The sequence below is a fragment of the Mobula birostris genome, chromosome 3, assembly GCF_030028105.1.
Source record: "Mobula birostris isolate sMobBir1 chromosome 3, sMobBir1.hap1, whole genome shotgun sequence".
NCBI lineage: Eukaryota > Metazoa > Chordata > Chondrichthyes > Myliobatiformes > Myliobatidae > Mobula > Mobula birostris.
In genome coordinates, this window is record NC_092372.1 from 173,022,650 (window position 1) to 173,049,169 (window position 26,520).

At 40.4% G+C, this 26,520-nt stretch overlaps 1 protein-coding gene across 3 annotated transcripts in view; it reads left to right on the forward strand.

Moving 5' to 3' along the window:
- Positions 1–4,735: 4,735 nt before the first annotated feature.
- Positions 4,736–26,520, forward strand: part of LOC140195422 (CKLF-like MARVEL transmembrane domain-containing protein 6) — a 69,994-nt gene continuing 48,209 nt past the window's right edge. Inside the window, exons 1-2 of one of the 3 annotated variants that reach the window (XM_072253695.1) lie at positions 4,736–5,073; positions 5,677–5,876. In XM_072253695.1, coding sequence (XP_072109796.1) covers positions 5,733–5,876 — 144 coding nt within the window. In that variant the 5' untranslated portion in view covers positions 4,736–5,073; positions 5,677–5,732. Of the gene's footprint in view, positions 5,074–5,194; positions 5,300–5,403; positions 5,504–5,676; positions 5,877–26,520 lie in introns of those variants that run through there. The other 2 variants (XM_072253694.1, XM_072253696.1) reach the window with 2 other exon arrangements.

Genomic DNA, 26,520 nt, shown 5'->3' on the forward strand with positions numbered 1-26,520 from the left:
CATCTTTACCTTCTTAATTACTTTTTAGTTGCCTTCTGTTAGGATATAAAAGCCTCCCAATCCTCTAGCTTCGCACTAATTTTAGGTCTATTATACGCCCTCTCTTTGGCTTTTATTTTGGCTTTGACTTTCCTTGTTAGCCATGGTTATGTCACCTTTCTTTTTGAATACTTCTTCCTCTTTGTGCCTTCTGAATTGCTTCCAGAAATTACAGCCATTGCTGCTCTGCCATCATTCCTGCCAGTGTTCTTTTCCAGTCAATTCTGGCCAACTTCTCTCTCATGCTTCTGAAATTCCTTTTACTCCACTTTAATACTGAAATGTCTGACTTTAGCTTCTCCTTCTCAAATTTCAGGGTGAATACAATCATATTATAATCACTTTCCCCGAAGGACTTTTAAGCTCTCTAATCAATTCTGGTTCATTGCACAACACCCAATCCAGAATAGCTGATCCATTCTTGGGATCAACCATGAGCTGTTCTAAAAAACCATCTCATAGGCATTCCAGAGATTCCCCCTCTCAGAATCCCACACCAACCTGATTTTCCCCATCTATCTGCATAGTGAAATCCCCCATGACTATTGTAACATTGACCTTTTAGCATGCATTTTCTATCTTCCTTTGTAACTTGTAGACCACATTCTTACCACTGTTTGGGAGGGGGTCTGTATATAACTCCCAACAGGGTCTTTTTTACTCTTGCAGTTCCTTAGCTCTTTCCACAATGAATCAACATCTTCCGACCCCATGTCACCACTTTCTAATGATTTAATTTCATTTTTTTTCCCAACAGAGCCACGCTGCCCCCTCTGCCTTCCTGCCTATCTTTTCAATACAATGCGCATCCTTGGACATTCATCATGCAACTATACTCTTCTTTCAGTAAGATTCAGTGATGCCTACGTCATACTTGCTAATCTGTAACTGTGCTACAAGTTCATTGACCTTATTCTGCACGCATTCAAATATAACACCTTCAGTCCTATTTACACCCTTTTCAATTTGGTCAGCCTTTTACTTTGTAACTCATCCTGTTGACTCAATTTTCCCCTATCATCAGCCTCTCCTTGCTAGGAGTCTCATTACAAATTGCCTCTGTTTGTAAACCAACTACCTTATCTTCAGCACTATCACTCCAGTTCCCATCCTCCTGCCAAATTGGTTTAAACCCACCCGAACAACTCTAACCAACTTGCCTGCAAAGCCTTCACATTCTTCCTTTAATGAGGCATACAGAAATGCACACAATAATCCAAATGTGCCCTATTCAAAGTTTCTAAACAGAGGCAAAATGACTTTCCAAACTTTATACTCAAAGCCTTGACTGATGTAGTCAAGTATGCCATACACCTTCTTTACCAAGCTATCGAATTGTGATGTCAGTTTCAGGAAGCTATAGACTTGCAACGCAAGATCCCTCTGTACTTCAGTACTCCAAAGGTCCCGACACATGCCAGATACTCTCTTCTTCTATTTGATCTCCCAAACTCTAACACCTCACCCTGGTCTGGATTAAACTCCAGCTGCCAAATTGTGTGTCACCTACAAACTTACTAACCAACCCACCTACATTTTCATCCAGAGACCCCAGTATTATCCCTGTAGAATATCACTGATACTAGACAGAATTGCACTCTTCCAACACTACCCTCTATCTTCTACGGCCAAGCCAATTTGAATCCAGACTACCAAGTCAACATGGATTCCATGTGCCTAATCTTTTGGTTCATAGTGTGCATAGCTGACATAACTATTGTAGGAATCTGTCACAAACCCTTAGCTTCCCCCTCCACAGAAAACAATCAGGAACCAGGTCTAAATCCAACAATGAATCACCTGAACTCTACGTGGAGAGACTTCCTGAGGTAAGCAGTGCAACCACCCATTGCTGAGACAGGCAGCATCTGCTCCATGTGCTAGCAGAGAGCCCGGATCCCGCATCTCTCTTGCCAGTTCTTGATGAAAGCTGTTATCTCCCCTTCTCTTCAATAGAAATAGAAAATGTTGGAAATGCCCAGCAGGTCAGGCAGCAGTTACAGAAAGAGAAACAGGAGGCACAAAGATACAACATCAGAGCTAGAAATGGCAGAAAACAAGTTAGATTTAGTTTGTAGAAAATGTGGGGGAAGGACAGGTAAGGAAAAGGGGCTATCTCTGATGGGACGGAGCAGTGAAGCAGGATTGCTGTGGCAATAACATTTTCATGAAGCCACCTAGATGATAATTTAATAAAGGCAGTTAAAATAAAACAAAGGGAAATAATGTATAATAAATTCTATGGGAAATGCCCAGTGAGTCAGGCAGGGTTAGTGGTGGGAGAAAAATAAGTTAATAATAGTTTTAGAACTGACATGAGAATGTTTAGTTCTGCTGTGCATCCCCAGGTTACCAATGCCTGATTTACAGTATGCACAGCCCACATATACACATGTGTGTATGAGAGACTGGTGGGATAGGTTTGCCGGATGCAGCAGCTCTGAGGCACTTCCTACCATTGGGAATCCCATTCAGGGCTGCATTTTCAATTTACAAACTATGTGGGTTATGAACAATTCTGAGGATTAGAACCCTGTCATAATAACCCGGTTGTCACTGGAACGTAGGCTGATAGCTTCATAACAGCAGGGTAAAATCCTAAGCCTGACCTTTGAGCAGCCCCAAACAGTGTCCTGCGGTTGGTGCAGGGTCCCATGTCCACATTGCCCTTGTATTCAGTAATGGAGATCACAATTTTGGGAGGTGCTGTGGCAAGTAATTGTAATGCATTTTGTATATGACACACACTGCAATCACAATGCACCAGTGGTGTAGGCTGCTGCAGTGCCAATCAAATGTTGGCTTTGCCCTGTATGGTACTGCGCTTCATGAGAGCAATTTGTAATATTGCGTTGATTCAGACAAATGGTAAGCATTTTCACAACATCACTGATTTGAAGGATCTGAGGATGTCCGGAAACAAGTCACCTGCTCTAAGATTTGTGACTGAATTTTTGGTCACTGGCGATCACCCAGATGTTTTGAATGTGGGAGATAAGAATAAGAAGTTTGACCCGCTGTCTTAGGAAATCTCATGTGATGTCCCCATTGGCCCACTGAATCTCTGCTGCTGCCAGGAGCTTCTGTTTATAATGTGAACTGTTGTCGCCCCACCAACAGCCTGCCCCTCAGTGTTAGAATGTAATGCAGTCCTACATACAGCTCTTCTTGAAGGATCAATACAGATGCGAAGAGAATAAAGAAATAAAAAACACTCACAACACGCTGGAGGAACTCAGCAGGTCAGGCAGCATCCATGGAAATGATCAGTCAACATTTCTGGCCAGAACCCTTCGTCAGCACTGAAGAGGGAAGGGGCAAAGGCCCTATAAAGAAGGTGGGGGGAGGGTGGGAAGGAGAAGGCTGGTAGGTTCCAGGTGAAAAACCAGTAAGGGGAAATTTAAAGGGGTGGGGGAGGGGAAGCAGGCAGGAAAGGTGAAGAAGAAATAAGGGAAAACACAATGGGTAGTAGAAGGAGGTGGAACCATGAGGGAGGTGATAGGCAGCTGGGGGAGGGAGTAGAGTGAATCCCGACGCAGATTGGGGGACTGCTTCATTGAGCACTTCCGCTCCGTCCCCAAAACAGACAGGATCTCCCAGTAGCCACCCACTTCAACTCTGCTTCACATTTCCATTCAGAAATATAAATACACGGCCTCCTCTACTGCCATGATGAGGCTAAACTCAGGTTGGAGGAACAACATTTCATATACTGTCTAGGTAGTCTCCGGCCCCTTGGTATGAACATAGAATTCTTCAACTTCCACTAATTCCCTCCCTCTCCCTTCCCCTATCCCTATTTCACTCTGCCCTCTCCCCCAGCTGCCTACCACCTCCCTCATGGTTCCGCCTCCTTCTACTACCCATTGTGTTTTCCCCTATTCCTTCTTCACCTTTCCTGCCTATCCCCTCCCTGCTTCCCCTCCCCCACCCCTTTATCTTTCCCCTTACTGGTTTTTCACCTGGAACCTACCAGCCTTCTCCTTCCCACCCTCCCCCCCACCTTCTTTACAGGGCCTCTGCTCTTTCCCCCTACAGTCCTGACGAAGGTTTCCGGCCCGAAATGTTGACTGATCGTTTCCACGGATGCTGCCCGACCTGCCGAGTTCCTCCAGTGTGTTGTGAGTGTTGCTTTGACCCCAGCATCTGCAGAGTATTTTGTGTTAAAGAAATAAGAAAAGCTTGTGGCAAATATAATGATCCCCGTGATCCTGATTTTTCCAGAGCTGTTACAACACCACAGCACTGCTTAGTACATTTGCAGAGGTCTGAAAAGATGAAGAGTTACGCTATTTCCAGTGATGGTTGCCTGCCCAGCTGAGATTTTCTAATATTTCCCAAGTTTTATCATTCATTTCCACCATTTTATTTTAATATTCACTTACAAAGGAATCTCACCGACTTTGTTATCTGTGTAGTGAAATCAGTGACAACAGGATGTTTTCATTTAGAGATACAACGCTGAGTAGGCCCTTCCGCAGTGCCCCACAACCCCAAATTAACCCTAACCCAATCACGGGACAATTCACAAAGGCCAAGGTCTTTGGACCGCAGGAGGAAATCGGAACATCCGGGGGGAAACTCGCGCAAACCACGGGGCGGATGAACAGACTCTACAGATGAGGCCGAAACTGAACTCCGACGTGCCGAGCTGTGATACCGCGGTGTGAGTAAATTAATCGGCCTCGCATAATAACGCGGCAAGAGTTCACATCTTCACTCCTCCCACCAGCACTGGCTTCCTGTAAAACCCACACGTTGCATCAAGAAACCGAAAGTGAAGGAGTTTACCGGGAACGAACAGTTCAGTTGAGGGTATTGTTATATTAACCTTGATTTGACTGAATCATCGAGGGGTCTACTCTTCTAATTCGTACGTCTGTAAACCAAAACAATTGCATCACATTATATCATCACAACGCGCCAACTGCTTCCTAGAATTAAATCTCCTGCTGGCTGCTCCAGATACTAAATCGGTTTCCATTTGATCAACCAGCCTAATTCTCCATTTTACAGGTGACGCAGGGACAAGCGGTAAGTTTGAGCGCGAGTTTACAAAGGCAACTGATAAACGTAAACGAGCTGGGAGTGGAAAGTCCCACGAGGGGTCGGGCTTCTTGTGCTGCACGAAATTAAAACAAGGAAGTGAAGCGAGAGAGGGAGTGGATTTTGAAGCTACAGTACTTGGGGGAGGGGGAAGCGCAAGGAAAGTGCCAAGGACGCGCATCGCTGACCGGGGTTGCGGGCGATCAGCCAGCCTGTAAGTGGGGTTGGGTGGGTGGGTGGGTGGGTGGGTGGGGGTCTCTCACTGCGTGTCCAGGTTGCGGGGAGAGCGGGTTAAACGGGTCGTTTAGCTCTCATTCGCTCTCTGTCCTGCCCAGCCTCGGATTTTCCTTCCCCGCGCGTCAACAGGCGACCATCTGCGAACTTTGCGTCCCCGGAGTTAAAATCAATCGGCCTAGAGGTCAGAATAGTACTGAAAATGCACATTTTAGCGACCGAATCGTTGTAAGGGATCTTTGAGAGAAGGAAACCCAATTGAACGTGACGCCGATTGCAGGAAAGTCCGCGTTGTTTTGATTTCGTTAAAGACAAAAACTACTAGTGATCTTTTCGTGGGGATTTTGTTTTGTACAGGAAGTGGTTGAGGGTGTGTTGGTGGGGCCGCCGCCTCTTTAATACTCAGCGACACAATGCCGCAGCGGGAAGCGCCGGGGAACGGAACCATGGAGGTGGGCCAGGTCTACGAGAGAACCACCGAGCCGATCCAGAGTACTGGGGGCTTCTGTAATTCCGACTACTCCAAAAAAAGATGTATTGCGAAGGTGTTGGAAGTGGTGAGTCCTTTTGGTCTCAAAGTTCGGTTACGCGTGAACCTCCCGCGTTTGTCGGCCTTACGTTTCTCAAGAATGTAAAGATACAAAGTTTCAACATGGGGTTGGGGGGGTTGAGGTAAAATTTAATGCAGGTTGAGTAGCATTCTCCTAATTCCGAAACAAAGTTCTGGAAGTGAATATGAGAATACGTGCCTTTGCCAACTTGTTATATTGAAGGTTTCTCTTAACTGCTTTGATTCCAAACGAGCTTTACCAATATTTCTGTAATATATGCTGTGCAAACAAATGTGTAGAATCTCCTCCCCCCCAAAAAAAAATAAATCTTCTGTATAATCCATCCTGGGCAGTGGCAACCTTTGCAGAGTACTAAAAGCAGGCTGGTACGTCCATGATTTTTATTCGTGTGGATGAGATGTGACAGTTGTGAGCAAGGCCAATTACATACTGCCCTTCCTGATCGTTCTGTTGAAAATGATGATGACCCACTGCTTTGATCTGTGATCTATTTGATAAATGTACTCCCACTGTGCTGCTGTTCGGTGGGAGATTCAGGATTTTGTCCCAAATTATTCAAGCCAGGAAGGTATTAGGGGAAGACAAGATGTTAAAAAGGTGGAAGGATCCTTCAAAGGGTTAAATGAGTGGGAAAATTGATGGTAATGTGAAATTGTTTTGGGAGGAAAAAATAGTGAAAATGGGAGAAAATGGTAAATGTTGGTGTCTTTGGGGAGCTTAGTATGCAGTGTCATGACATGACTGTACTTGGAACAGCAGTTGGGAAGGTAAAGACATATTGACTTCAGTGTGAGAGGAAGAGAACACAACACTAAGTGCATGTTGTAATTGTTTATGTCTTTGGGATTATACCATTTTATAGAACTGCTTTGTTGTCCCAGTGATGTAGGTTCACTCCTAACCTCGTGCTGTCAGAGTGGAGCCTGTGTGTTTTCCCTGACTGCATGGGTTTCCCCCAACTTTTGTGGATTCCTCCTACATCGTCCTTGTGACCTCTGTAAATAGCCTCTAATGTCTGGGTGAGTGCTTAGTGTCTTAATGGGAATATAGTTACAGGGCAAAATTAGTGGAGGAATGGGATTGTTTTGAGGCAGCCCTAGGTCAAAGTAACCTCCTGCAATATAGAAATTTCTGGTTCTGTAGATGCTGGAAATCCAGAGCAACACACCACAAAATAGCAATATTTTGTGTTTAGTACTCTATGCCATTTTGGTGTCTATAATTTCTTGTGGATGCTGTTCAAATATGGATTTCCAGGGTTGATTCTTGGGATGAGTGACCTTGGAGAGTATCATTAATATTGTCTTAAACTTGATGGAGTTCAAAATAAACGAGAGATGATCTTATTGAGATATAATGGATTTGGAGAAAAATTGATGAGATTGATGCTGGGAGGTTGATTTTTCAGGATTGAAGACTTCAAGTTAGATGCAGCATCAAGGATACAACTATAAAGAATTGAGATGATGGGAAGTGTTTTACACGGAATGGTAATTCTTTAAATTACAGAGTGCTATGGATATTCATTGACTGTATGCAAGGGTGAGGTTGATTACATTTTTGGCACACTGATTGAGGAATATGTGGAGAGGATCTGAGGCACCGACTCAGTTATAAACTTGCTGTACAGGAAAGCAGGCTCAAGGAGGTTTCTGTTTCTTGTGTTCTCATGATTATAGAGTGTAAGGGTCAGCCATTGAAGACAAGGATGAAAATTGTTTCTTCACTCTGAAGAGGGTGAATCTTTGGAATTCTCTTCCCAAATATTCTTGCAGAGGCTTGGTCACTAAGAATAATGATTTTTCTTAGATATTATAGGATTTAAGTGCCATGGTATAAACACAGGAAAATGGTGCTTGAGGTCAGTGATCAGTCATGACCTTACGGAGTGAGCTGGCAGAAGGGAACCAATCAGGCAGATGCATTTTCTCCTGGAGCTGAGATTCAATAGTGTTGTGGGAGCTGCCCTCAATAAAGTAAGCAGACAGTGCAAGATCACACTTGTACCTATTTGTTTGTAGATGATGGAAAGGCTTTTGGAAATTGGGAATTTTGTGATTGGTTGTGCCCAGTCTCTTATCCATGTAGAACCAAGGCTTAATTTGATTTTGATGGTGTAGTATTTAGTGATAATAATGCTTTTGGTTTGAGATAAACAATGGCTGGGATATATTTCATACTAATGGCTCTTCCAGCATCAGCCTACATGTTGTCTAGATATTCCTGCTTGTCAAAAGGATCATTATTTGGAAACTGAAATTTATTATCCTTTCATTTGGGGCTTCAGTCTCGGATGACCTTGCATAATCACAGTCAGGACTCTTGTTTCATGACTGTATTTGCCATCTTGTGTTGATGTCAGATAGTCCATTTTTCCGACTGATGCAGAATCTTCCATTGCATAATTGTAAGCTTTTCCTTTGCTCACTTGTGTTTGACACCACAAGTAATTGCTTACTAACATAAACGCACAAGATTCTATCTAAAGGTAAAAGTTGTTGATATTGGAAAGGAATAGAAAACAGAGTTCAAATGAACCATTATTTTGTAAGGTTTGGGTCAAGAGGGTGGGGTGAGGTTTGCTGAACTTTCGGTGATGGTGCTATGCTGTCATGATTGTGTACTAAGTTATCCAATGATATTTAAATTTTACATTTCAATATTTTTGTTTTGTATGTGTGTATAAAGGCTTATAAACAAAAGTGATATTACAAGCTATTTTATTGGTTTTCCGTGTGTAAATGCTGGGAAGCTTCCATGTGTGTGCTTAGTCATTGTAAAACTAATTGATTTGATCAGTGATAACAGTAATTGGATTTGGTGTGCCGATGCTAAGGATGGGAATAATTATCCTGCAGATCCCATGTGAATGTCACTTGAGAAGTTGGTTGTGATTTCTCAACCCCTTCCTTGTGCACATGTTAACAGCCAAAACATGGAAACTTAGATGAAGTATTTCAGAGCAATTGAAGCTCAGAATTCATGATCTCAGTGTAAGATACTAAATTACGAGTACTAAATGGGAAAGTAGAAGTAGGAGGGATAGAGAAATTAAGCATCTGCTAAGGGGATTTTTCAAAATGGATAATTTACCCCTCAAGGGGATAAACCTGGGAGTGTAAACATGAAGAATTTGTTTAAATTCTTTGACTTTGTTATAAATAGAATTGCGCAATCATAGCTTTTTTCATGTGTAATGCTCTTGTCAGCTCCATTCATGAAAAGGTAATGAATTAAAAACAATTTTAAAGGAGTTATTTGAATTTTTCCCATTTTACCTATATAAACATTATGTAATTTGTTTTCCATCCAATTTTGGAAGATTAATCTATGCTTCTTTCTGTTATCAGGGTGTTAAAGGGTCTGTAATCAATGAGGGCATAATGAGACTCAAATTCAACCACTTTTATGATTTGATGTTGAATATACTGTACATACAAAGGATTCTGAAGGATCCTGTTGAGAGAAGTATTGGTTTTACCAGTGGTCACAGCAAAACAAAATTAAAGGAATTTTATGAAGAGTTGAAAGTCAAACTATTCAGAATTCCATAGGACACAGTCCATTATTTAAAGGAAGTCCACAAAAGTATTTAAATAAACTGGTACTTATCTAAGCAACTATCAGATTGGAGGGGAGCAGGAAGGAAGAATGGAATTAGACTTTGAGAGGAAAATGTTAGCTCAGAACAGTTTAAAGCAGTACTTTAATTATCTGTTTATCGAATGATTAACACTGTAAAATGCTACACATCTTCTGTTTATTCTGCATTCTGGCTAGTAGATTTTCTCATGCCTTTATTTTTTGCTTATTGCCAGCAGGGTTTCTAATTTTTATGCACATAAACAATTCAGACACAATATGATTAACTAATTACCACAGACTTTAATCCCCAAGTTCCATTGAAAGCATGGCTATAAAATGACCATGTTACAGCAGGCATGCTCAGCATTGCAAGAAATATTCCAATTGAACTATGGAATTTCACAATTCCCTATGTCTTACATATTGATTTGATTTTTGATAAGCTAATGACTTCCTTCAAATCTGCCATTGTCACTCATCTCAAAAAGAAATCATTCCTTTCACTATGTGAGACCGCCACTTCTTTTAGCTTTCCAACCACCTTGAATATGTTGTAGCTCTCAAATTCATGTCCACTTTTTCTGGGATTCTATTTGTCCAGTCAGGGTTTTGTCATTGTCATGGTATAAAGTTGCTATTGTTACAGGACTTGGAACAGTACAGCACAGGAACAAGTTTTTCAGCCTACAGTGTTGTGTGGAACTAATTAAGCCAATAACACCTAATTACACATTTTTTTTTCTTCTCCCCATGATCCATATCCATCTATTCTCTGCATATTCATGTATCTAACTAAGACTCTTAAACACCTCTATCGCAACTGCCTTCGACGCTAGTCACAATGGCACAATCCAGGCACTCACTGGACCCGTACATCTCCTATCAACTTTCCCCAGCCTTAAATGCTTGCCTTCTGATACCACCTCCAAACTCTGCCTTGATTAATGAAGGCAAGTTTAACGTGTGCCTTCTTTGCCATTTTGTCCACTTGTGCGGCTGCTTTCAGGGAGATAGGGACTTGACCCAGAGATTAGTCTGAAAGTCAATCCTGTTCAGAGGTTCCATTTAACATCAGAGTGAGTACAGTACGCAGCCTGAAATTCTTACTCTTTGCAGACATCCACAAAACAGAAGAAAAACCTGAAAGAATGAATGACAGGAAAATGTTAGAACCCCAAAGCGCCCCTCCCACGGCCCACACACAAGCAGCAACAAAGCATCAAACCTCCCCCCCCCACCCGTCTCAGCAAAAGCATCAGCCCCACACCACCCGCCTAGCAAGCTCCCAGAGAGACCATGATCTAGCGTCCATCAAGAACCACTGTTCATCCCAACAGTTTGACATCTCTCAGTATCTCTCTAGAGAAAGATCGCTCCTGCCACAGTGAGAGAGGAGACCAAAGCTCACTGTTCGTGTTACAGTCTGCAGCATCGCTTATTTCGACAGTAGTGGACACTACTGCCTTGACGTTCTGATCTCCTGAAACATTGCAGTCGGCAAGACCACGGAGGAATCAGGTTCGTCCTTGGGGCTGTACCCCAAAGTATTGCAGGCTGCTCCTGGAGATATCGAAAATGCTAGGCCGTTGTGAGAGCCTGTGAAGGTCCGCAGTTTAAGCATCCTGCCATTTACTGTGTACTTACCCTAGACATTTGAACTCCCAATTTGCAGTATTTCACGTTTGCCCAGATTAAATTCCACCCATATCAGCAACTGATCTAAATCCTATGACATCCTCCTGCACCGTCCACAGTGCTACCAAGCTTTTTCTCATCAGCAACCACACTAACCCACCTACTCACTCACATTTTCATCATATATATCACAGACAGCGGAGGTCTTGGTATAGGTCACTGCAGCAGACCACTAATCACAGACATCCGGTCTTTATTAATAATCACATTCTTCTTGAAAAATTCAAGCAAGTTGGTTAAGCATGATATCCCTACCACTGATGTGAGACTCAACAGTCTATAATTTGAGGATTATTCCTCTTTCCCTTGAACAACATTAGCTACCCGCTAATACTCCAGGATGTTGTTTGTGGCTACAGAAGCAGCAAAGATTTTGGTCAGGCCCCAGGAATTTCAACGTTTGTCCCTTCCAATTACCAGTGCTATATCTGATCAGGCCCTGGGGACTTATTCACCCTAATGTTCTTCAAGAGACCCAACACTACCCCTTCCTTTATCTCAAAATGCCCTAGCATATTAGCATGCTCCACACTCATCTTCTTATCCTCTTCTCCTTGGTAAATAATGATGGAGAGAACTCATTTTGGACCTCACCCACATCCACCTCCAAGCAAATTTTCTTTCCTTTATCCTGGTATGATCCTATCCCTTCCCTGGTTATCATCTTATTCTTGATGCACGTGTAGAATGCCTTGTGATTCTCTTTAATCCTATTTGCCAAGGACTTTTCATGGCCCTTCCTTGCTCTCCTAATTTCCTTTTCATGCTTCTTTATATTTCTGAAGGCCCCTTTTTGAGTTTAGCTTCCTAAACCATGTATATCTTTTCTCCCCTTGACTAAATTCACAACCTCTCTCATCATCCAAGGTTCCCTTACTTTGTTGTCTTTGTCTTTCCTTCTTACCAGAATATGCCTGTCCTATAATCTCAGCAACTGGTCCTTAAACAACCTCCACACATCTGATGTGAACTTGCCTAAAAAGAGCAGTTTCCAATCAACTTTCCCTAGCTCCTGCCTAATACTCTCGGAATACTCCCACAATGTCTCCTCTTATCATAGCTGTTGTAAAACTTGTTGTGGCAAAGGTAATCTGTTTCTCTTAATCATTCTTAATTAGATTTGACATAGTTGGCTACACTAACCTCTTCAAAACCTTTCCATCGCATTGAGCACTTACCTTTGCATTTCTATTAATCTTATAGCATCCCATAGAATTGATTTTCCTCTCGCCTTTGTCTTCCAAGGATGCATCTCTTGCCCATTTCTACTTCTCATTCACACACCGATATTCCAACATTCTGCTAAATTCTTACAGCAGGGTGTTTGTTGCTCCAGATCTGTGGTTACTTGTGTCTCCGTGCTCCTGAGCCTGCCTTTGTTCTTTAGATCTGAAATTATAGTTTGTGCTCTAACTGGCACTGTCAGATCATTCATCATTGTAGAGGTATTGGTCAATCTATTTCTTCTCATTGCCCTAAAATAATCTGAAGCCCATGACAAGTCCTTCAGTTTATTTAAAAGCAATTAGAAGAAACAGATTGCTCTTGTTATCCAAATGCCACCAGTGTCTCTATGTTCTTGTTCCTTAACTCTATAATCTCGAGCTCAATAACTGTGAGAACCCTGCATTTGTCTAATTCTGACCCCTGAATCAGGTATTCTATTATTCACAGATGGACCTTCATCTGCAAAGCCTGGGTTTCTGAAACTCCATTCTTAAGCTACTTCATCTTTTAACCTGGCTTTTCCCTTTTAAGATAGCCCTTTAAGCTTTTGCTCATCCACCCTAACAACCTCAGGTGGTTTGGTAGGCAATTTTATTACTAACAGCACAATCCTCAGAAGCAGTGTGTGACGACTTTCTAGATACAATGGAAATGTAAATAGTTGTTTTAAAGATAATTATATTAAATGTTAATACTGGTTAGTAAACTTGGTTAGCCAGTTGAATTTGGTAAGCATCCGAAGGAGATGTATAAATTCTGACCTCTTTGAGCTTTATGCTGTATGTGCAGTTCTCAGTAATGGCTTGACAGAGGTGCTTTGTTTTTTCTCTAGAAAGTTCTACCTGCTGCTGTTGCTGTTGCATCACTTGTCTTTTGAATTCATCTAAATTTAAAAACGGTCCAATTCATGGTGCACTGCTTTCCTTCCCTTCACCTTCACTGCCCAGTAAGCCATATTTTCACCACTTTCCAACCCGACTAATCCACAGACCAGTCCCAACCATACTCTTGTAAATAGTTTTCTGTGTTAGGCTCACTTGTTGTCTTAGCTCAAATGCAGCACTCTGTACACAGAAAACCAAAGTGTGCATATTTCTACTGAATTGTTTGCCAACTGATCAGGGGTAGGAGCATGTGACAAAGGTGAGTTGGATAACCGTACATAAATATTTATTTATTTTGTACAAAATAAGGAACTTGCTAAACCTGTCTGCAAAGCAAATATTTAGTTCTCTGTGGTGACTCCTGTCGCATGATACTATAGTTCAGAAAAATCTGCTATTTTTTAGCAAAGTATTGTGGACTGTAGGACAACTTCTTGCAATTCGTAATGAGATATTCCATGTACCGAAGGAAAATCAGAGAAACAGAGCTGCATGTTAACCTTCATCAACTCTTCTGATCCCTTGACCTGATTATTCAGTTAGTATCAGGTTTATAAACTAGAAGGGCTTCTGATCAGTGTTTTATCATCAATTGAAGATGGTTGACATCCTAATGTTGGTTAATTCCTATTGTAGGTTGGTATCCAATGATCCCTATTAAAAGGATATATATCTTGGGCTCAATTAGAATTAATCTCAGCAGCAATTTCATCCCCATCTAGGCAAATATCTGCCCATGTTGTCTCTAGATTTTTGTGTCAATATGGGAAGCTCTGACAATTGATTGTAGAGAGGTGAAGTGGGAGGAAAATGTTAAAATAATTGAATCAGATTAAATCTTTCGAATTGTAAAATCTTGATATGGTTTCCAGTTTAGAAATTTCATTGTTTAATACTGTTTGTTACTTGACATTTACTTTTGACGTGGGGAAATTCAATGTGAATCCCAGTAGTAGTTGTCAGTTATTAGTATGGGTATTTCCTGACTTTTTATAGTTCTGCTTACTTCTGTATTGGCCTAAAATAAGCCTCGAGTATTTCTTTAAATGACTGGAAAAACAGTGTAACATGACTACAGCACCTGTGATCGGGGTTCAATTGCTCTGCTCTCTGGTGAGGAGTTTGTACACTCTCCTGCTCCAGTTTCCTCCCGTCTTTCTAAGATGTACCAGTTGGTAGGTTAATTGGTCATATAGATGGTACAAACTCACTGGGCCAGATGGGCCTGTTACTGTGCTGTATCTCTAAATAAATACTTTTTTAAAATAACTAGTGTACAGTGCCTGTTGTATAACTTTATTACTGATGTAAAAGTTGCCTGTCCATTTTGGTCAAAGTATGTATGAAGAATTTCAGCTCAAGTTCAAGTTAATTCAGCTATACAATACATGAATATAGCCAAATGGAAGTGTTCCTCTGGGGCCACTAAGGTCCAGCCCCCAAGCCAGTGCAGATTCCAGTGCACCCATTGAGGCTTCTGCTCTCTCCCACACCACCTCCAGCATCTCCTCCCCTGAGCGACTGCAACAGGTGACCCCACGCCGAGGGCCTGGTCCTCGCCATAGCCAAGGCAACACAGCTCCCCCGCTGTCAGTCTCACCAATGAACTGGACTTATGATACAGATATCCAACAGGCTCTTGCAATCACAATAAAATTGTCCAAGCCAATCACTCATACCACGCACCATCTCAGAACAACTATGGTACACAGCGAGTCCAGGCGACAACGCAACAACGGCACGCAGTAAGTCCAGCTCCATCGTTATATGCAACTCACTGCTGGGATGGTTCCTAAGAAATGTAGCATATTTTTGACAGTTGTTGCAGGATTGTGAATTTGATATTGATGCACCTGTATATTCCAGCTGGTGTATAATGTATCTCAGAGTGGGTGTGTCTATAATGCTGCATCAGGGTGTTTGAATTCATGCTTGTGAATCTTGGAATTGAGTTTTGTGCTCCATAAGAGACTGCTCTGTTTCTCGTAAACAGCTGATCATTGTGCTCATACTGCAGCTGCCATGTCTGCTTTAAATGTAAATTATTTCTTGGCATTCCCTTGATTTACAAATACAGTGGTTATACACATACACACAGCACCTGTTTGAGTTTGGAGATTCACCAGAATGATGTTAGGACTTTAATAATGTAGTTATAAGGATAAATTGCTTTTGATGGCTTATATTCTCTTGTTTAGATGTTTAATGGTCGGTTGATGTTTTAAAATAGTAAAGAGATTGATACTACAGATGTTTTACTGGAATGTTACAAGGAGCTGGTTATTTGTAGAGAATGGAAACAGTGGGTTATTTCCCTTGGAGCAAAGAAGAGGTTTAACAGAGGTGTGCAAAATCTTGAATGATTTATCAATCAAGGAATTGGTAAATGGAAGTAATTGGAAAAATTATCAGAGCTGTCAGGACTTTTTTTCTTCTCTAAATCTGCTGTTTGTGAAAGTCTGGAAGTTGATTTGCATTATTTGTTCATTCCTCTTTCAAATATTATGGGGGGATATTTGCAGTTATGGAAAGGGCAAATGCTTGGGCTAATTATACAGCTCTGTTCTTGGTGTACATTGGGCCAAATGAGATTACCTGAATTGGTCAGATAGATGCCGCGAAGCTGCTGGGGGAATCCAGATCAATTTCAAGATAATATCTAACTCATTCAGAAGAATGATGGCTAATTTCCAACTTCTATGCACATGGAAAATGTCCATGGAAGTGTAGTCAGTTGAAATTTCTAAAATTGAAATATTTCTTTATTAGGTAAATGTATTGAAAAAGGATGAGTAGAATTATTAGAGTATGGTGAGTGTTGTGGAAACACTAAGAACACCAGAGTGACTTCAGTTTTGTTTTAAGAGTTTATTAACATGATGTCATGGAGAGTCTGCAGCAATCTCCACCGCCACCAGAACTCTGATTTTTAGGTTGTATAGAGCTCATATTTATACAAGACAAACAACTTCGCATAACTTTGTTTGGCATCCCATGGTCAGTACAAGATCAGTCATTGAAAAGATATGTCAATTATTCTCTCAGCAGGAGTCTAACATTTCATTTTGTTCCCTATTATCAGGGCTCATAATTTACCCCCAGGCGCATCCTTCCTCTGGGTTCCAGGGGCCTAGTATCTTATTAATTGGAGTTCGTGGTACTGCACTTATCATCCAAGGTTATTGTCGATATACGTCAGCAGTCTTAAGCCCAGCTGTTCCAGAATGGTCAAGTATCCCATCAGACACTAGTTTTAACCATTTCTACCACAGTGATAGGCCATCTGTTTCATTTGAGTTTATAGGCTTCCAAAGGAGCCATCTTGTCAGTCCCAAGACTCTGCCATTTCTCAGCATCCTCGTAAGTTATTCCATCTCGAGTGCCTAAGCAGTTCCCTTTCCTGAAAGTAATTGATTCTTGATTTCACTGCTCTCACAGACAGTGAATTCTGGACGTCAGCCAGTTGAAATTGTTTTTCTCTTTGTATCTTCTATGTTCCCAGTTTTGGGTCATCTACAACTGGAAAGTTTCTTTCTCTTTACCCCATCTAAGATATCTTTGTCTTGTCAAGTTTCTTCCCAACATACTTTGTTCCTAGGATCAAATGTAGATAGATAATTTGTAGCATGGTATAATGTGTTTGGGGGGAAAATTGAACCTAGTTTATGTCTGAGTCATCACTGTGTTAGAATCAGGAGATGAATGGTACTTGCATGCCAAGGGGCAGGCAGCTGTACCAATTTTGTAGGAGCTTAATTGAGGAAAATATAAGGTACCAAAAGTTCACAACTGCTGGTTACATTCAGTCATTGCCATTTCACATTCTAAGTACATTAGAGTTTGCCAGCTGTTGTTAATATAATTCACAATCCAGACTGAATTAGCTAGTTAATGAATTGCTCTTGCGTCTAAGATGCAAGCCTGAGAGTTCATTCTCCATTGTGTAAGACTGCAGAATCAAAGTTTCTTTATTTGAGTTGCTTTATTTGTTATAGATTGGCAACAACATCTCCTCCACAATCACTATCAGTGTAGATGCACCACAAGGCAGTGTGCTTAGCCCCCTGATCTAGTCAAGATTCAACATTGTTTAACGTCATTTCCAGGACACAAGTGTAAAGGAGAACTAAATAATTGTTACTCCGGATCCGAAGCAGCACATAAAACACAATAAGATAAAGAACACAGTAAATAATCGCAATAAATATAAATGCATAAGATGGCTTGTACATTGATTGTATGTACATAGTGACACTAGGCACAGGAGTGTCTGTACATAAACTGAATCTGACAGGAAATGATAAAGTAATGGTGGTGCGGGTGTTGTGGGGTGGGTTAGTGGATGAAGGTATCGATCAGCCTTACTGCTTTGGGAAAGTAACTGTGTTAGAGTCTGGTGGTCCTAGCATGGATACTCCGTAGCTTCCTTCATGATGTGACTAGCCCTGTTCTGTTACCTTTCTGTATATATGATGGGGTAGGCTGGTGCCAGTGATACATTGGGCAGTTTTGATTACCTGTTGTAAAGCCTTGCTACCCACTGCAGTTCAATTTCTGCATCATACAGTGATGTAGCATGTTAGAATGTTCTCCATTGCATATCTGTAGTAGGATGTCCAGCTCTCTTCAACCTCCTCAGTAAGTAAAGGTGTTGATGGGTTTTCCTGATTGTGTAGGATGTGTTCTGGGACCATGAGAAGTTGTGTGAGATGTGCCTGTGCACTCCCAAGGGTTTGAAACTGCTCGCTGTTTCCACTGTTGTAATCTTTATGCTTGTGTCTATGAGGCTAAGTACCGCTCCAATGCCATATTTAAGTTTGTTGATGATACCACTGTTAGTTGTTTGGGTTCTCCTACATTGCTCAGGTTAAATGGGTACTAATATTGTCCTAATGCACATGAATTTATCAGTTCTGTTCAGCTGTGTCTCATCACTGAAAGAAATAGTTTCAGTTGCTGTACAAAACAATGTTATAGATGCAAATTGGAGACAAATCCATTTATCACCTCATAGCTTCTCACATCATTTTCCCTTCCCCCTTCTCAGCTGGACTTGACTATTTCCAACCAGCTTGAGCTCCTCCCCCTTCCACCAATATTTTTATTCTGGCTCATCTCCCCTTCCTTTTCCAGTCGTAGAGGTCTTGGCCATGAGTTTTGGAAATTTAGGTTTTCTTTTTAAGAAACTGTCTCAGACTGCATATCTTTTTATGAAAGTAACTTATTTTGATCCTTTCCAGTCCTAATGAAAGGTCTCTGCCTGAAATGTCGACAGTTTATTCCCCTCTATTGATGCTGTCTGACTTGCTGAGTTCCTCCAGTACTTCATGTGTGTGTGTTGCCATATTTTTGTAAGATCGGCTGTAATAGTCTATTTACTTTTCATAAATTCAGACCATGCTCAGCCAATGAATGTTCACATTTTTTATTGCAACCACATGAGAAATGTGGCATCAGGAGAAAATGTTCCAAAAGATGAAGTTTGAATTTCTTGGAGGTCCAACCCAATAATGTCATTGAGATTTTCTTGGGACAGTGACCCAGGGTAATTTTTTTTATGTAGCATCATTAAAAACTGACCTTCCATCATCTGGTCAGAGAATGGATGCTTGCTGCTTTGAATTAAACATTGTGTGTTTTAGCTCACCCGCAAATGAAGCATTGCAGGCCCACATGCAGGTCGACTTGGATAACTTTCAGATTTGTACATGACAAGTATCATTGCCCAATACCTTTGAAGCATGAAAACTTGATCTTCAACTACAGAGGCAAATCACCATTGACCAGAAACAGAACTGGATGAGTCATGTAAATACTGTGGCTATTAAAGGAGATTGGAAGCTGGATATCTTGCAGCAAGTGATTTAGCTAACATCCCAAAAACTTTCCCCCATCTACAAGGGACTAGTTGGTAGTATGGTAGGATACTCTACATTTGCAACTCCAACAAACTTGAGTGCAACCATGAACCTTCTTGACTGGCACCCAGTCAGCTACTTTAAACCTGCATGGGTTCCTCTCCAAGTTGCATACCACCCATAACAGGAAACATGTCACTGTTTATCATGTGTGTGAATCCTGGAACTCCTATCCCCAACGGCTCTGTGGAAATGCCATTACCAGAAGGATGTTGTTCAAGAAGCTGGTTTGCCACCACCCCACCAAGGATATTTATAGTTGAACAATAAATATCATTCTTCCTGGTGACACCCAGATCCAAAAGTAAACAATAAAATTTTCGCAAACTCTATTTGGTGTCTTAATTATCAGAACTGTTATAAAAAAAAATGCTGCAGTTCAGTCTTGAGTTGGGTAGCTCATTCAGTTTAAGGGTCACTGTAACATAGGAGATCAGCACCTCAGCATCCAGGTATTTCTGCAGTCTCTCCCCTTTCTGAAAATGGCTTTCACATCCATTCAGAAGCAGGATGTCTTGCGGCATATAGTTTGCTTACTCACATGACGAACAATTTAAGTTCAGACATGGTATGGTTCAAGTGCTAATGCAGAAAGAGAACCATATTTTCCAGTGCTCACGGTCTCTTTTACAGCTTTCTGGATATTATGACTGTGGGAGGGAGTCAGAATTCAGATGTCCAGTGCCAAGTAACTTGCAGATTTGATCATAACATCCTTTCTCTCTGTCTAAGTCAGGAAGTGAATGGAATTCTCTGCACATGCCACTGCAGCAGCACTCAAGCTCAGCACATTTGATGAGAAAGTAGCCCATGTTGAACGTTTATGCCCTTCACTACAGAACCAACCATTTTATTACAATACTACTACTAATTTTACAGCATTTCCCAAACTCATAACCTCCATTATCAGTCCTGAAGAAAGGTGTCCTGAGCAAGCCCCCGAACATTGACTTGATTATTCCTTTCCATAGATGCTGCCTGAACTGCTCAGTTCCTCCAGCATTTCATGTGTGTTTGGATTTCCAGCATATCTTCTGTTTATCACCTTGGGAGGGACAGGGAGTCTTTCTACAAGTCCCATATTATCTTAACTTGGAAATGTAGCAGAGTTCCTTCGTTAGTAAAACACTAACATTCTCAAAATTCTCCACCTTAATAATACTATTGATATATTTTGACAGTAAGGACTGCAGTGACTCAACTTTATTCTTCATTGCTTGATAAAGGATAAATAGACTTGAGTAAAATGCCCTTTTGTCATTGAAGCCCACATTTTGTGAATGTTAAGAAAAATCAGCTGCCACTACTTCCAAATTTTTCAAATGTTTGTTGAGCAGAAGAGATTCTTGTTCAGAAATGTATGTATCTTCATTCTAGTGCAGCTCTTGACTTAGGAGATTCAACAAAAATTGTAAGCCTTAGCTAAGTAATTTATCCTCTGTAGATCTTTCTGTGCTGGTGCAAACCAGTTGAAACATGTTTTATTTCTGAAACCTCCCAATTAAGTGTTGCTGATAGGTTGAGGTCAACTTTGCTCATGTTACCATAAGACTAAAATACATGACTGGTCATTTGCATTAGGCAGAGTTTATTTGCATTGTCTGGTGTCAGCTGCTGATATTTCTGTGTTCTCTGCACAGTGAAAGAATAGAGTTGGTTGAGTTCCAGGAAAGCCACTTGCTGAATGAAAACTCAGAACTATCATAACATCATAGATCTATGACTCAATCTTGAGTCTTCTTGCTGCCTTGTGTCATGGCACTCCTCCTGCACAGCTGAGATAGCAGTGCTCTTATTTGTAGATGAATATCATTTTTAAAAAGTTATGGGAAATACAAAATGTTAATTTTCTATGATTTGGCAGGAGTATCAGTGTGTTGCTGTCAACCTTCAGACACGGTCTGTACTTGGAGTAGAACAGATTACACTTCTCTATGTCCACTCTAACCAGTCCTTTCAATATCCTTGAAGTAGGTATCCTGTTTTGCATCTTGCTAAGACAGTGATCTCTCAAACCAGCTGCTAGTTGTTCTCATTTTGTCTCATTCCTTGAGCTCTGGGATACCTTTAGTGACAGTGGCTTGAATTTATTGTCCTTATTTTCACCCTGCATATCTGATTTAAATATTATACCTGTATCCCACCTACAAGACTGAAAATTTAAGGTTGCTTCCTACATTATGGTGACGTGGTTATAAACAACATGAGATTTGATCTCACTAATCCCACAAATTTACAGCTATTTCCTATTTTGTGTGTGGGGTGGGTTAATATTAAGTTCATTGAATCTAACCTAACCTCCATAGAGATTCACTTATGTTTTTTTTAAATCCAAGCAGTTCTCCAGAAAATGTTCTATAGGGGGATAACTGAAGTACAGATTTTCTTTTTGTATATTGACTGACAACATACTTTCAAGCCAACTGTATAATTAACACAGGGAAAGAAGGTGAAGCTCTGGGAAGTTCATTATACTAAGTACAAATTGTGCCTGTGTTATCTTGACATTATATGGTGTTGCCTGGAGCCCTGACCTATGTAATTTCTTGTGATGAGAATGGGGAGAAATCAATACGAAGATCTCTGGCATGTGGACGAACTTGTTCACACCTCTATCTGGCTAAAAGAGAAATAAACAGTCTAGGCTAAATGGTTCTGTTTTTGGAAATTTTGTGTGAGAACGTGTTGGTTCAAGCGCTACTAAAAGTTCAATCACAAAATTTTTGCTGAAATTTCAGTGCTTTCCCCAGGAAACTACGTATTAGATGTCAGTTTGTCATGTCAACGGTTCTTCCTCTTGGAGCACCACCAGAAAATCAAATCACCTATTAAATCATTGTGCCAAACTTAAGAGATGTGTTTGATATATTTAAAATGGAATGATAGAGGTTGTGAGAGATTGCTCCCATTGTTGGGAGAGGCTAGAACTAAACAACATAGATTAAAGGTTTTTGTCAGAAGAACGAAAGATGCCCTGATAATGAATGTTTTTTTTATGTAGAATGTTTAGCATCTGGAGCACATTATCTTTCATTCAATCATAATTTTTGGAAAAAGATTATTTGAAGGAGAATCTATTGGTGGACAATGGGGAATGAGTGCAACTAGCTGCATTACTTCTGGAGAGCCAATGCGAACTTAAATCCAGATGGCTTCCTCCTGGGGTGTTTTTTTTTTTTGCCTTTCTATAATTGTATCTCAAAAAGGAGCAGTCATAATGTTTCAGTTAGTTTTGAATCTGAAAACTCACGATCTGCAGCCAGTACACATGTCAGCTAGGTTTTCAATCACCCTCCTGTATGCTGATTCAACACCACCTTTGATTTGGCCTATGGCACTGGTGTTGTCAGCAAGCTTGAATATGGTATTGGAGCTGTGCTTAGCCAAGTGCAAAGCAAATAGAGCCGAGGGCTAAGCACACAACCTTGTGGTACATGATTGTGGAAAAGATGTTGTTTCCAATCTGAAATGACTGGGGTTTACAAGTGAGGAAATCCAGGATCCAGTTGCACAAGAGGGTATTGAGGCCAAGGTCTTGGAACGTATTGATTAGTTTTGAGGGGATGATGGTATTGAAATGCTGAGCTGTAGTTGATAAAAAAAAACATTATCGATTTGGTTTACTGGTAGCAATTGACACAAGATATCAGTGATGAATTGCATTTGTTATACTCTTGAAGGGATTGGATAATTGGGTAGAGATGCTGAATTATCTTGCTGCTAGTTTTCATCACTTAAAAGAAATTAAGGCATTTAGTCGAGACCACAACTAAAAGTAGACTGCCACACTGAAGTAGATAGAACAATTCATAGTATGGATATTCCTGTTCATGTGGGCTGATCAGGAGATTGACTTGCATTTTATGTCATTCCTATTGGCATATGTGAAAATAAATACAACTGCTCATTGAAGGGAAATGCTGCACAGGAACAAGTAAATGATGCTTTGAAGATAATTATTATTTGTCAAAGTCATTGTATGTAGGATTACTGACAATTTGTTTGATGGCTGTTACTGGACAGGATACATTTGCTCAGTCTGCTTAAAGTCTTCTTGTACAACATTCCCAATATCCATAGGAATCACTCAAATGCATCTTGTTGCTGTACTTCTATTTCTGAGTTCCTTTTCATCTTCATTGCCATTCTGTTCTCAATTTATTTGTTGCTGTCATTTTTTTTTTAACTTTGCACTTTTACCAGACATCCTTTTTATCCTGCTCTCTTTTCGATCATCCATGGAGCTCTGGCTTTAATTTCCCTATTCCCCCTCCTCCCCCAGGGGAATATGCCAAGACTGATGTGTAAATGTTTCAACTTTAAAGGCCTCCTATTGTTCAATTACAGTTTTGCCTTGCTTTTACAATTTGCATAAGCCAGATGTTTATATCCTCTCCCCTAACTGTTCAAGTTTGTCATTCAAACATATACATGTATATCACCAAACAAAACAACATTCCTCCGGCCCAAGGTGCACAACATAATACGTATCACACACACGCACTACTGGCACTTCATACAGTATGCGATGAGACCTGGGTAGCGATAGGGAGTTCAGACTTCTTTTTCAATATTTTTATTAATTACTTGTATAGATTACTTGCGTAAAATGCATTATGGAAACAGAAACAAGATGGAATTTCCCCATAACTATGTATAGTAAATTAACCATAATATTGAAAAGGTATATTTTATTCCAATCTAAAGCAAAATCAAAACCCCATAACAAAATAGGAAAAAAAAAGCTGTTTGGTTAAAAGAAAAGGAAAAAAATCTCTGACATATAGTCGTAAATTGAAACACATAATAGCCATCATCTTTGCTGAACAAGTCGAAGATTGTGAAAAGTAGTTCCAAAAAGGCCCCCATAATGTGGAAAAAACCTTGTCTAGGTATAGAAATAGAACACCTACTCTTCTCTAGACTTAAACATGACATAACATCAATGAACCAATGGGTATGAGTAGGCGGAGTGGCATTTTTCCATTTAAGCAACAAAACTCTTCTGGCTGAAAGAGAAATAAAAGCCAAAATATGCAAATCATTTGGCTTAAGAGTAAAATAATTTCCTCCAACAATGCCAAACAAGGCAGTCAGAGGGTTGGGTTTAAAGTTTACTTTAAAAATCTCCGACAAATTTTGAAATACTGTTTTCCAAAATTTATCAAGCCGCGGGCAGGACTGAAGCATACGAATTGGAGAGGCCTCTTCGACATTACACCTATTACAGTATGGAGAAAAATCTGAATAAAAACGAGAGAGCTTATCTTTAGTCATATAGGCTCTATGAACCACTTTAAATTGTAAAAGAAAAAAGCAGCCCACTCCCGTCCACCCCCTCCCAGGAAAAAAAATCACCCAAGCGAGGGCGAAAGCTAATCTACTGATAAATTCTTCCCCCAACATCCAACTGGCAAAGCTCCAGGAGAAGAAAAGATTAGTACAGAATGAATTCCAACCTAGACTAAATAACCTTCAGAAGAACTAAAAAAATCAAAGCATAATGTTTGCAAAAAATAATTATAAAGAAAACTTACTGAAGTTAAGTCCTAAACAGAAAAAATAAGAGAAAAAGAATTATTTATGAAAATATATCAAAAAAAAAGAATTATTCAGAGAGAGAAGTAATAAGCTGCACAATTGCAACGAATTAATCAGTCAAACTGAGGGAACAAGATTATATGAAGCAGAAATAAACATTTAAACTTCTGGAGTTGATAGACTAAATATTATTCTAAAGAGCTAAAGAAGAGTTCAAAACATCATGTTGAAAAAAAATTAACTCAGCAAAGAAAATACGATAAGAACAGAAACTAATTATAGGAGTATACGAGAGTAGAAGAGAGAGTTGTTCAAAAAAAAAGACGTACTAAACCATTAGATTGCAAACATCCAACAACGAAGAATAGGTCAAGCTAAGGAAGTGTAATTTATATGATACAGTAATAAACAATTGGTCTTCTGGACTTGATTTGGCCTGAAGAAAATCGTGCACTTCCTCAATCGAACGAAACCACTTAGGAGATCCATTTTCCAAAATGATCCTGAGGTGAGCGGGGTAATTTAGTGAAGGTTTTTAGCCTTTGGTGTATAACTCCGCCATAAACTTTTTATACTTAAAACGTTCGTTTAATACCTCAGGTGAATAATCTTTGGCCGGTCTTATCTTGTAATCTTCAAAGTTAATCATACCTAACCAACGAAATTGGTAAATTATAGAAACCTTAGTTTGGAAATCATGAAAAGCAATTATCACAGGTCGAGGTTTTTGTTGAGAGGCGGGTCTAAACACTAGAATTTGGTGTGCTCGGTTTATCCTTGGTGGAGTATCCAAAACATCAGAAAACAAATGAGCCAACAGATTTGCAAAAAAAATTCTGCAGGTTGCTTGCCTTCGACCAGCTAAGGAAGACCTAAAACTTGTATGTTGTTCCTTCTTGATCTATTCTCCAAAGCGACAATCTCATTAAAGATTCAACAATTTTCGATTGTTTATCTCCAAGCTTTTCTAATTCATCCGTCTTAGTGTCCAGTCTGGTTAAAGCATCTTCATGTTCTTGAATCTGAGTAGTATGTTCCTGTAAGGTTTTTTGCGAAGTCTGCAGCAGAATCTCCATTTGTTTAAGCTCTGTGGTAACTTTTAAACATACATCGGAAAGTTGTTCAGACATTTCGCTCTGAGCTTTCTAAATTAACTCCGCTTTAGCTTCCATAGTCCCAGAAGGATCCTCTTCTTTTTTTTGAAGTTTTAGCATGAGACGTCATAATACTCCAAAAGTAAGTTTTTCAAAGCAGATTGGATTCAGTAATTTAAAAAGAACGGAGCCGTTGGACGAACGCGTCTACACCATGCAATGCCAGTAAGAGGAGTTGGGAGTTCAGTCTTCTCTTGGCCTGCTTTTCATCATAACAGTTCTTGTCCTAATGTTACGGTACCTTATGCCTAGTAGGGGGGCAAAGAGATTGTTGGACAGATGGGAGGGATCCTTGACTATGCTAAAGGCTGTGTGTTTGCAGTGCTCCTGATAAGCATCTCAGATGTGTGGAGGAACGACCCCAACGATCCTCTCAACATCATGATATGACCACCATTTGCTCCATTTGACCTGGCTTCTTTTCTGAAGCCAAGCCTACCAATGCTGCCTTAATTGTTGGGCCAGTAACTTGCTGAAAAATGTTCTCCTGACCACACTTTGGAAACTCCCCTTCTTTGTTTGAGTTATTACTGACCCTATCTATATTCAATGGCCACTATATTGGGCACCTCCTGTACCTAATGAAGTAGCCATTGAGTTTATGTTCGTGGCCCAACAACTAAGA